This window comes from Medicago truncatula, chromosome 3 (assembly GCF_003473485.1).
Source record: "Medicago truncatula cultivar Jemalong A17 chromosome 3, MtrunA17r5.0-ANR, whole genome shotgun sequence".
NCBI lineage: Eukaryota > Viridiplantae > Streptophyta > Magnoliopsida > Fabales > Fabaceae > Medicago > Medicago truncatula.
In genome coordinates this window covers 29,831,304-29,844,133 of record NC_053044.1, presented here as the reverse complement: position 1 = coordinate 29,844,133, position 12,830 = coordinate 29,831,304, and the positions used below count along the sequence as shown (strand labels likewise).

General features: G+C 31.4%; 1 protein-coding gene across 1 annotated transcript; it reads right to left on the bottom strand.

Annotated features, from left to right (window-relative positions):
• Window positions 1-252: 252 nt before the first annotated feature.
• Window positions 253-4,721, bottom strand: LOC25490981 (LRR repeats and ubiquitin-like domain-containing protein At2g30105). The gene is made up of 10 exons (XM_024777940.2): window positions 4,430-4,721; window positions 4,261-4,355; window positions 3,348-3,497; window positions 2,448-2,558; window positions 2,246-2,346; window positions 2,018-2,155; window positions 1,730-1,778; window positions 1,502-1,567; window positions 658-777; window positions 253-540 (listed from the first exon to the last, which is right to left on the bottom strand). Exons 1-10 carry the CDS (start codon window positions 4,680-4,682, stop codon window positions 430-432), a joined length of 1,194 nt encoding a protein of 397 aa, XP_024633708.1. The 5' UTR covers window positions 4,683-4,721; the 3' UTR covers window positions 253-429.
• Window positions 4,722-12,830: the final 8,109 nt, after the last annotated feature.

Here is a 12,830-nt window from a genome sequence, read left to right as displayed (position 1 = left end):
AAATTTTAGAACCAACATGTATGTAGGGAATTGACACCACAAACGATTGTTGGCTGGCAGTTTACAAACATGTTCTACAAAATTCAGCGAGTTTGGCAGTTTGGTTCTTATGGTTCGACTCGTGAACCATCAAAATAGGTTCAACTTGTTTAGTAGCAGTTCGTCAGTTATTTTGAACAGTCCTACATAATATACAAGTTGAAATGTGTTTGAATGAAATCTATAATTCGGAAAATATTAGACACTTGTGACTTGTCCACTAGAAAAATATTTCCAATAATCATATAGGAAGATAACATTGTATACATTGCTCAATTTAAAAGAAAGAACATTAGAAGAGATATTTCCAATCTGGCACCACACCAGAGGCATGTTAAGGAATGTTGATCAAGTTTGAACTGCATTACATATGTTTAAAAAAGTTTCTATTTAGTTTTTATCAGCACCTTCATCAAAATCTCTAGAAACTCCAACTCGGAATTCTATTTGTTTCTGATGCTTTGAGCGCCGACGCTCATCAAAACTGTCCCATCCTTCAAACTGAAAGAAAACCACGGGTATTTTGCAGTCATGCTCCAATGAATAACTATGATAAGCCTTCAATTAAAATGCAATACTTTTTGTTTACAAAGACAATACAAAAACTAAAGTGCACACCTCACGAAGAATATCAATAGTTATTTCTGTATTATGAAGATCCAAGGTGGAAAGCTGCAAGCAAGTCTTGAATAGTTTTGATGGCAGGGATTTCATCCCATTGTTACTAAGATGCAAAGCCTGCATAACATTCACAAATGTGGAGTATAATGCAAGAAAAGTTAGCATTTTTGGTACATAACAGATCCATTTTACTTTGAGCACGTGATGAATATTTATATATATGTGTATAGTCATATACAACGTAATTTACAAATATTTTACTAAAAATTCCCAGATACTTGCAAAGTTAACTCATATTTCGAGTCTACCTTTGTTTTTCCCTATCACTGTGATACAAATTTGTTGACCTCAATTTCTCAAAAGTGAATTTGTATGAGCAAGCAAGGGTGTAACCACCATTAGTTTAATATTGAATGTACAATAACTTAACTCAAAGGGCAGAGACACTATATCTGAAGAGAAGTTGAGATAAAGGAAAGAACTTTGTATTACTATATTTAATTAGAGTAAACAGTGATTTTGGTCCCTAAATATGCAAGGCGATTTCACTATAGTCCCTGAGTGTACCGAAAATGCAAAAAAAAACCTTGAATGTATCTTCTTTTAGCAATTTCTTGCACCAAAGTGACTGCTCGAAGACACATTTGAGAACAAAAATAACTAACGGAAGACAAAAGGTACATTTGAAAATATTTTTGTAATTTTGAAAAATTCGAGGACTATAACTAACAAAAGTGACCGTTTACTTTGAGAAGAATGGTTTAAAACCAATCTTGGGTGGAAAAAGAAATCCACCTTCAATTGTCTTTCCTGATTAGGTGATAACGGGGAAACAAGCTACCTTCAAATTGCTAAAACTACTGAATGTCTCTGGCAACTCTGATAGAAAATTTGATGAGAAATCAACCTGCTCCAAAAAAAAAAAAAAAAAACTTGATAAGCATTACCTCGTCTAAGAAAAAGAGATTATCATTTCACTTATATGATTTAATTCGGCCATGCTAGATCATCCACTAAGAAACTTTCTGAAAAAGAAATGAAAAAAATTCATAAAGATAGAAGACCGTACCTCAACAAGCGAATGACATTTCCCTATAAATTCACTGATTTTACTCATCCTGAGAAAAATAGACACATCAATCAAAATGACAAGTTTTTACCAAAAGAACACCACTTGGTGGTTATTATAAAAAAATTCTCTGCATGAGGAGATGAAATTTGCATGAAGCTGTGAACTGATCCATTCATCTATGTAATAAACTCATTAACATCAGACATTGGATTAAGACTGATGAAAATGATGAATGACAGCAATGAGAATCAATGTTTCAACAAAAACTATTTGTATTCATTGTACCTATTATTGTTGGCTTTCAAGACTTCTAACTTTGTCAGATGCCCTATTTCATCAGGAAGGCCAGCCAATTGATTATTGGAGACATGCAGCTCCCTCAAAGAGGTTATCAATCCCAACACAGATGGCAAAGTAGTTAAACTGCAGAAAACCATTTATCGATTTCTGAGTTAAACAAAAACAGGCACAAATTGTAAAGAAAGATATGCAATATATAATCACGTAACTCACCGGTTCTGGTTCAATGATAGTACTGTTAGGTACTTCAGATTTGACAGTGCTTCCCAGTTAATTGATTCATCCAACAAGTTATTAGAATTAATAAATAGTTTCTGCAACATTTTGAAAGTAGCAAACTGTGATTAAATTTTGCTTCCAATAGAACAAATTTATAGATGAAAAAACCATGAAGAATGAGAAAAGTCTAACTTACATCTAGCCGAGTAAGTTGTGAAATTTCAACAGGGACTTTTTTAAGTAAATTGTCGTTGCAATGTAGAACTCTTGCAGAGGATCCACAAATCCAAACCTCATCAGGTATGGCCTATTTAAATTAAAATTGCAAACAAAAGTAAAGAGGATATTGTGTACCACAAATGACAAGCAATTAAAAATAGGGTTGGATAGTGTTTTCCCCCCCCTGCCATTTGAGCGAATTTTGGTTTCCCCCCGGTAATATTATTTTTTTAGATTCCAACCTTGTAATTTAGTGATCAGCGGAAGAAACCTAACACATGTCTAAAAGTGAATGGTGTTTTGCGAACCTTAAAATTATGGAAAAATATGAGCAAATGTGGCCGCGATTGCGATGCCGTTATGGATACCTTCTAAACCTTTATATTGCCCTTTATATTGCGGTTGCAATTGTAGTTGCAGACCGCAATTTAGAACTATGCATGACATGGCCTTCCAGCTAAGTTAATAAAAAAACAATGCTACATCTTTCTAATATATCTAATATGAATTTAGTCACAGGAAGCTCACATGTAAAGTACACAGTCACAGTCTGTAATTTCCACCCCTTTAAACTTTCTAATAACTAAAAAAAATCTACAAAGAATCATGATGATTTGATGAACTAGTAAATGGAGCTGATAACCTATATAGCTCATCTCTAATCATCCAGTATTCTGAAATAAGCAATTCTTACATACCTCTAACATGTAAACCGGAGAAACACTCCAAAAGCATATATTGCATAGAAAAACATAGTAAAAAATTCAATACAAATATCTTGCAAAACTTAATGCGTTCCACATCTCCCAATTTCAAGTTGACATAAAAATTTAAGCGTCTAGTTGAACATATGATAAAACCATGATGATTTTTTTACCTCCAAGTTGCATTCAGACAATGCTACAACTCCTGTTGCTTTCCACCGTTCCAACCTGTTCTTTACCGGAATTTTCTTCACGTCATTACTAGAGCTTGAGTGGCTATCTTTCTTTGGAACAGCCTGAGCTCTCTTCAAGACAGGACCATCCTGAACAAAACATATGAAATCTACAAGCTTCACTTTTCGGATTGCAAAGAAAGAAAAACACACTCTACAAAATTGCATCTACACACAACTTTATATTTCCTTTTACTGAGTAGCATAATAAAGCTTATCTGACTTGTGTTATTATGTACCACTTCTAACTAGCCTTGGTCATTACCCATGTGAAACAATCCATGTACACGTAGTAAAGCACTATTAGTAGTTTGTTTCCCCCCAATTATTTGCCTCAATCATAAAACCATACTACCTCTTTAGATTGACTTATTTGATTTATCTACTCACATAAGTACTTGTAAGACTGTTTGGAAGAGCTTACTGAAACAACTTATGATATGTCTATAACTTGTTTTCAACTTATTTCCATAAACTCTCCATAATAGCTTATGAAAATAACTACACCACCACTTATACAATAAACACATATGCTATAAGCATTTAATTACATTGTTCATCCAAACAAGACTATAATCTATGAAGCACCGATACTTCAAATTAAAAGCATGTTTAAGTGTCACGACACTGTCACTTATGATTACATATGATCACTTCTATTTACTCAAATTATTACCGGTGTCTATGTGTTGTATGATGTTCAGTGTCTATGTGCTTCATAGCCATAATTCAACATAATGATGAAATCATACACAACATAGTTAACAAATAACAACAACCCACCAAGCTAACACATTAAAAAAAGACACTTTTATCCTCAACAAAAACAAAGAATAAAACCAATAAACATTACCCCTTGATATAAACCTTGAGAAGCCATAAGCATAACTTTAGACCCATTACTCAAATTTGAAGCAGCCACTGTCACAGAATCTTCCAAAACCTTCCCTGTTAAACAATTCAACATTCATTCACACATCAATTAACAAAAGGGTCAATGAAAAAGTGAGTAAAAATTCAACCTTTGAAGATGAGTTTCTGGCCCCTTGGAAGAACATTGGTGGCAGGTAGAAGAAGGGACTTGAGTTCTTTGATGGTTGATTGAGGTGAAATTGAAATGGGTATTGTGGAACCACTGAACTTCACGCTTATGGTTATGGTTGTGGCATTCGAATTCGTTGTTCCGCCATCGATTTCCATTTTCAACGTTTTCTGAACAATACGAAGCTCAATGTGATTTTCTTGAGGAAGATCAATGTGTGATAGAGTGTTCATATTAACACCCCCATTTTTGCTATTACACCCTTCTAGAAACGGAATGTCAGGTTGTTATAAATTTGTTAAGGCTCTCTTTGGTAAAAATAGCGGATAGCTGATAGCGCTGATAAGCTAACTGAAGTGTTTGGTAAAAATAGCGGTTCAACTAGCTGATAAATGTAAAATGACATAAATGGTATTCTTAATTCATAATAAAAATTATATCATTAATTTAAGTATTTGTAATTTTGTAAACTAATTTTTCTTTAAAAAAATACTTTAAATTTATTAATTTAATATATCCTATGTATTATAAATTAAATTAAATTTTATTCACTAAAATTTTATCTTATATTTATTATCATTTAAGTGTTTCCACTTTATAAAAAAAATAACATTTACCTTAAAAACCAAAAAAATGGTAGCACTAATAGAGTAATACTAATAACAGAGAATAAAGAAAATAACACTTACCTCAAAAAAAAAAAAAGTAACACTAATAGAATAATAGTATTTTGTTTCGTAAAAAAAAAAAAAAAAGGTCAGCTGATATATATACAAAAATTAGAATAAAGGGATAGTAGTCTTTATTACGTAGCTTATTATAAAAATTATAATGGATAAAAATACAATTTAAATGAAATAATAAGGGTAAAATTGGAAGAAAAAGTGAGAAGCTATAAGCTGTAAGCTCAAACGCTACTTGGAATAGCTTCTGAAAAATAGCTTATAAGCTCGTGAAATAAGCTATAAGCTCATGGTGAAAAAGTGTTACCAAACAGAGCTTTTTTTGTCAAACGAGCTTATAAGCTATAAGCTAAAAGCTAAAAGCTCTTTTTTGGGGTTAACCAAACAGACCCTTAAATCTTTTTTGCACCTTTCCCCCTATCTTTTGCTAATTGTGCGATTTTACACTTCCTTTTTTTTTTTGAGCGATTTTGCACCCCATCTTTTGCCAATTGTGTTTTGTTCAAAATCATCATTAAAAGAGGGGAAATGAGGCAAAAGATGAGGTGCAAAATTGCTCAAAAAAGAAGAAGAGGGGGTGCAAAATTGCACAATTGACAAAAAATAGGGGCAAAAGTGCAATTAAATACAAGAAGATCCATCTAACCAGAAATGAGGCAAAAAGATAGGGTGCAAAATCGCTCAATGGATCACCAAAGTGTTTTCCTTGATATCATACATGATCATCTGAATTTCGATATTTTTAAATAACACAAGAACTGATCTTATAAATTATCATCCTAAGGAAATAATAGTTGCCACAAGCAGCTTTATGTTCATTCTAGTTATATGCAATGATTTAACGAACCTATAGCTGCTGCTCAGTCATGTATATATGTTAATGTTAGTGTCAATGATAATAATGTAACTCACTGGTACTAATATGAAATTTAAGCAATGGATTGGAGTCCCATAAATTTCACTCTCGAATCTCAACCGAGTTAAGTAGCTCAACTGATTTGATCTAAAAAAGAAGTTTGATATCTTTAATTCAAACACGAAAAAATAGTAAAATTTTAATCTAACAAAACTAATCATTAATATTTATCATTAAAAAAAATCACACTTGTGTTGTGAGACAGATTTTCTGAAGCTCATGATTTATCATATCTGGCAGTGTAGTGAGTGTGAAATGAAATCCTTTATTTAAATGTCAACATTCATTTTAAAGGGTGCCTAAGATGTCAGAGCAACTAATACATTTAGTCAAGGGTTGCAATACCAATGTAGTGGAATGCTGCACCCAAATCAAGAAATACTCAATATTGGTTCACATGAGTAAATAATAAAGAGGAAAAAAAAAAGGATTTTTGGTTCTTTTGTCCAATGTTGGATCAGTACTCACAACATGGCATGTGATTTGGACCCTGTGTTTTCTATCTAGTAACCTTCTTCCCTTCCACATTTTTTTTTGTTAAGTACCTTGCTACCATGTGAAACTTTTCAGTACGATCCACCCCACTTTGTTTTTGTGGATTAAAACCTTTTTAGCTTTTGGAAGCCATTGATGTGTTATACTCTCAAGCACGCTTTGTTCCTTGATCCGGTTATAATTGCATATAGCATATGGTCCAAGTGGTCACATGATATGTAGGAAAATTTCATCCATCAAGATTAACAAATTATCTAATGATATTTAAAAGTAAAAATATTCGATCTTAGGGGTTATGGGTGTGGAGCTAGGTCTTTAACGTAGATTGGATGACGTAGAAATATAATTGAAGTACTATATAATTGACATGATTTTATTAGGTCAACGACGATTCATGAGACATTGGCGATAAAAGTTTTCGCGAGAAGTAGCACTATTGTTATCGAAATTATTTGCAGTTTGCAAATAAACTTAATCAACTACGAAAATATTTATTTTAGTTGATTAAAACAAACAAATTTGTCAAAATGAAAAAGTAAAACAAAATGAGTGCAGTCGTAATTGATGTTAGTTGTGGTGCATGTGTCTGTTGGTAGAAAGGATGGTGCAAGCAAATGTCAATCCGTGCAATTAATGAGTAATGGGATTGTAGCTTCAAAGCATCACACTCTCTTCAAGTCATTCTCCAATATTGATCAACTATCCTTTGTAGCAGATTTTACTTCACTCTGCCGTAAATTTTAAATTTTGATTTAAATTTTATTGATTGAATACTCTCTGTCATTCTCTAACTCTAATTGCAACAAGAAAATTGTTCTTTTACCTTAATAATCAAATTCATTGGATAATCCCATCTTTGTATTTACTGCAAAGAGACCCTCTCAGCCATTTTTTATTATAAAATAGTTTAGATGAGTTGGTCTAAATAGTTCGCGCTCTTTTGGTTTTAGTCTATATATATTTTTTTGTTGCGAAATAACCTTTGTATTTATTTAACCTTTTGACATTGGTCCATTCCGTCCGTTTTCGTAAAAAAAACGCATTGCTGGCTAACTGACCAATAGGTAGCACTTGATGAGTTGGCAACTGGTTAGTAGAGGGACTAAAACCACATAGGGACGAAATTAAAAAAACTTAATCATAAAAATTTGAAATTTAAAACCTATTTTTTCCACCTTCTTCCTCACTCTGTTCTTTCCCTCTTCTTCATTTCTACCATGCGCCCACTCTCTCGTAGCTTGCGCCCTAACACCAAAAAACTCATTTCCTTCAACAATGTGTTCTCATTTCATTTGTCAATCATCATCAAATGATTTGTCAATATGTGGTTGCAAAAAATTATGAGGATGTTCATCTCGAGGAAGACACATACATAATAATGAGATTTTCAGAAGAAGAATCAATTCAGAAATAAAAAAAGAAAAACAATTGGGATCAGACAACACCACCAAAAACAACGCAAAGAAAATACACCATCAGTGCCTTCTGCTGCAACAAATGCATCTAACTAAGCATTTGTTAGTTCCTAAATCTCAGGTTTTGTATGTTTGAGTCTACTAGGTTCTCAAACTTCCGAGCAAAGAACAATTTATTTCCAGAGAGTCCTTACCATTTAATTGTGACTTTCCATGCTTGAATGCAAACTCATATTCATCATATATTAACAAAATGGTGTTTGGGTGTAATTGACAAAATGAATGAACTTCAAGTCTTTCAGACTGAAATATGGTCTATAATAAACAAACTGCCTCAGACTTGCTTTATAAATTACCTTAACAATGACAACATCATCTAAAGGCATTGTAGACCGGAAGCATTCTCTACTTACTATCATTTAATCTAATCAATTCTTCATTTTCTTTGCTATCATGAATCATTACTAGTTTTCTTTCTAGGAAAAATAATCAAATTAATTTGATTATATCATTGACAATGGTATACATGGCTTATGCAATTCTTACATATATTGTATTTGTGCGCACAGTCTTTGTGTGTGAGACGGGGGGGACAAAGTAGAGACCATATTAAAAGGCAGGTCAAGCCAAAGTAGTATGACCACCTCACCACCATCACATGATCAACACTTGGGGAAAATAACTTGTCCAATATATACATTGTTGAAGGAAACAAGATTTTGCTTTTAGGGTGCAAGCTATGATAGGCTGAGCAGGGAAGGAACGAAGAAGAGAGTAAGAACAAAGAGAGAGAAAAAATTGGGTTTTAAATTGTAAAATTTGATGATTACGTTTTTTAATTTCATCCTTATTTAAATATGTGTTTTTGATTTTAGTCCCTCTACTAACACCAATTGTCATCTCATCAAGTGACATGTGTGCCTCCGTTGGCCATCAAAACTTTTTTTTAATGGAAGTTGACGTTAGGGACCAATTCCAAAAAGTTAAGAAGATACAAGGGTTGTTTCGCAATAAAAAAAGATACAGGAACTAAAACCAAAAACGTGCTAGCTTATATGGACCTTTTACTTATTTAAGCCCATATTTAATACATATTTGAATATGAATTACATAATGTTATGTTATCTCTTTTAATATCTTTCTCTAGTTTAGAACTTCAAATCTATGAAAGATTTAAGTTATTATACATTATTTAAGAGCTATGCAATGTCATGATTAATTCATACTACAGTAACTGCAATCCATAACGTATCATATGGGACAACTGAAATCATCATATACGCGGCTGCGACCATAACTATGACCATTATTTAAAACTTGACGTTGCATTTAAATTTTGTTCTTCAACAATGTCTTCACTTTGACAACAGGAATTGAGCTCACACCCTTGTAAGGCAGAGTATGAATTCATCGTTAGTGACATTTTTCACACGATCTCAGTTATCTCTCATCGTTAGTGACAAAAAAATTCATCATTTACTTTTTGATACTCTTGTACCAAAAAAACAAAAAGAAGATCACAAGCATGGCAGCATTTGGAAGGATCGATGCAGCAATAATTGGATTTGGTGCCCCTTCTCTTTCCAGTTTTAAAATAGGACATGTACTTATTCTTATAGGTTGTGGACTGGTTTTAATAGCTTCTGCAGCATGTGTACCTAATTTAAAAGTAAAAAGACAAAATTAAACCCGGAATTTCTTAATTTAATCTTAGATAAATATAAAAAGGAGTCACTTTAGCAATAGAATGGATTGTTACATTAACATACCTAAGTAATTTGGTTTGACTTGAAGAAGACAATCCCATTCAGGATGAATGGCTAGTCATATTATGAGATGGTATAAACCATGATGAGATGGTATAAACCATGCTTGTTGGGCAGATCTAACATATTAAGAGGCCTAAAACAAAAAAATTAACATGATATATTGGCCTTTAAAAATATTTTTTTAACAGAATATTTATATAAAATCAATTTTGTGGAGACCAAAACTTGAATTTATGACCAAAAGTAATTGAGGTATTTTTGATAATCAGTTAAGCTATACGAATGTCTATAGTTTATCTGTAAGATAATATACTTATAACCAAATTAATTTTTTAAATACTTTTTTTTTTTGCACCTAAAATTTTAAGATCTAAAGCCCTTGTTTGAGTTGCTTGACTCTTAACCCGGCCTTGCATGCTTGTATGAATAGCATCAATAATTGATTTATCATCTAGTTCAATGATACCAAGTTCCAAATTTAATTAAGTAGCACATTCAAGAGTAGTCATGAGTTGTCATTGAAACGGTCAATAGGAATTGGAATGCATCATCTCTCTTGGGTTAAGCACCAAATATCGTGAGATTATCCTGTTCCATTTCACTAAACCAACATCTACATTCCTACCTTGTCTAAGTAAAATTATACTAAATTTTGATTCTCTAAAAAAAAAAAAAAAACTAAATTCTGATTAAATAATTTATTCTAAAATTTTGTCCAGCCCCGTAAACTTTAGTCTGCACTTAGTGAGTGTGAGTTCGCCATTAGATTCTTTGAAGGAAAAAAATTGCTCATGAACTAATAAAAAGATTATGAACAAATAATTAGTTCCATGATCATTTTTTTTTTCAGTTTATTCACTATACAGGTGGTATGAAATCAAGACGGTCTTTTCTTCAGCTTATTTGACTTTTGATCGTTTGGACCACATGGAATGAAAGAAATGCTAGATTGTTTAAGCAAAAAGAATTATCTTTAGATCAGCTATTAGACAAAGTAAAGTATTATTCTTTGTGGTGGTTGAAAGCCAAAAAGGCTTGTTTTGTATTTGGTGATCATATGTGGTAGTCTAGTCCTATGTCGTGTTTAGGCATTTGATAGACTCTTTGTATTTGTTGTGAACTGTTGTGTGCGGTGGTAACTTGGCACACCTTGTGCTTTTGATATCATCTTACATTATTAATATAATCCATTTTTGATTGTTCAAAAAAAAAAAAAAATAGTACCATGAACTACATATGTCATTATTAATTATCTTTTTGACAACAGCACATGTCATTGTTTTTCAACTAGGATTCATTATTTACTCCATTATACGTATAAAAAAAAAATTAATATTCTTTGCGTCTAATATTAAATGTCTTTTTTTTTTATAGTCATTAAATGTCTTTTAAGATAATGCAAGAAGCTAATGAAAATAACTAATAACTAATTATCAGTCCATTCATAGTTATAAGTAAAAACGTGTCAATGAAACCATCTCCTCACCATTTTTTTAAAAATTCGGTATCCGATCTAATGACCGACTAATTCGAAGGAACCAATCTCACCGCTTATTTGTAGGGGTCCTGTTCTAAGCCAGAACTTGTATGGACTTGTCCACTGAAATTGACACCAAAGAATCAAACATGAAACCTTGAGATGAACACACTTCAAAATCTCAAGTCAACCACTAGACCAATCCCAAATAAATACCATCTCCTCACCTTAAATTTAATCTATGAAAAAAAATTCAAAGCAAATTGATATAGTATTAGAAAAAAAAATAATGTATTCGATCAATAGTAGTATCTTTTAATTTTTATTTATGATTGATCACCTTAACACTAGTAATGGTTTAAATGAATAAGAGTAAATGTAACCAAATAAATAAATAAATAAATAAATAAGAGCATATCTAATGGGGTATCTAAGTGAATTTTACAAAATAATGATTTTTTCTCTCTCTTCATTTGAGGAACTATGATGCGGCAGTAGGGACAGACTTAAAATTTTTAAATAGTGTATGTCACATATTTAAATTTCGCAGAAGTAAAATAATTATACATTAAAATATTATATAAAATTCATTATTTTAAAAAATCAATATAAATTACAATTATTCTCTGTTTTTTCACACTCTAAAAATATCGAATGATTTCTTTCATTTTTAAAGTTAATAAAAATCAACAAATTGATAAGGAAATCAAAGCTCCCGATTCATTGTGTAACCATGGGATTTTGTTTCTCTTTAGTCTTGAGAAATCGGGAGTTTTTATTTTTGTTTTTTGAATGAAATTGAGGTTTATCTTTTGCAATTTGTTGATTTGGTAAAAATAAGGTATTATTAAGTTTATTTTTTTGGATAGAGACAAAGTAACAATAATCATTTAAAAATACACACACAAGTGAGTGATTTGGATATTCTAATTTAGGGTATCCAACCTAGCAATTATTAATCGGATATATTTATTTTATAATATATATTGAGGGCCCTAATGATTTAGTCAACCTAGCAATTATTATTTGGATATATTCTAATTCATATAGGGTATTCAACCTAGCAATTATTAATCGGATATATTTATTTTATAATATATATTGAGGGACTTAATGATTTAGTCAACCTAGCAATTATTATTTGGATATATTCTAATTCATATAGGGTATCCAAGCTAAAAATTATTAATTGGATATATTTCTATAATACTACAAGTATTAATTTTTTAATTATTATTTTTAGTGAGGGCCAAGATCGACGTACTAGAAATGAAGTAATTGTAGTAGATTAAATAAGTTACCGCACCATAATAATAATTAAAAGAGTAAGTTTCATAAATGTTGTTCAATGAAGTAAGTTTCCCCCGTCAAAAAATAAATAAATGTTGTTTAATTTTTTTTATTATTGAAGCAAAATACGCTTGAATCATATAAGCGTAATGTGAAAGTGACATAGTTACGTAATATTGGTTATGAAACCAAATTTAAGTTCTTATAAACTTCTCATTGAAGATGCTTTATCAATAACATTAAAAAGTGATAAATGTCTTGTTAGATTTCTAAAGCATAGAACAATGGATATAAAATTTAAAATTTCACCAGATTAAAACCTTTATCATTCTTTTT

Coding starts and splice junctions, on each gene's coding strand:
- LOC25490981 (XM_024777940.2), bottom strand. CDS start 4,682: ATGAACACTCTATCACACATTGATCTTCCTCAAGAAAATCACATTGAG. Junction 4,356..4,429: donor CCAGAAACTCATCTTCAAAG/GTTGAATTTTTA, acceptor ATTGTTTAACAG/GGAAGGTTTTGGAAGATTCT. Junction 3,498..4,260: donor CTCAAGGTTTATATCAAGGG/GTAATGTTTATT, acceptor TGTTTTGTTCAG/GATGGTCCTGTCTTGAAGAG.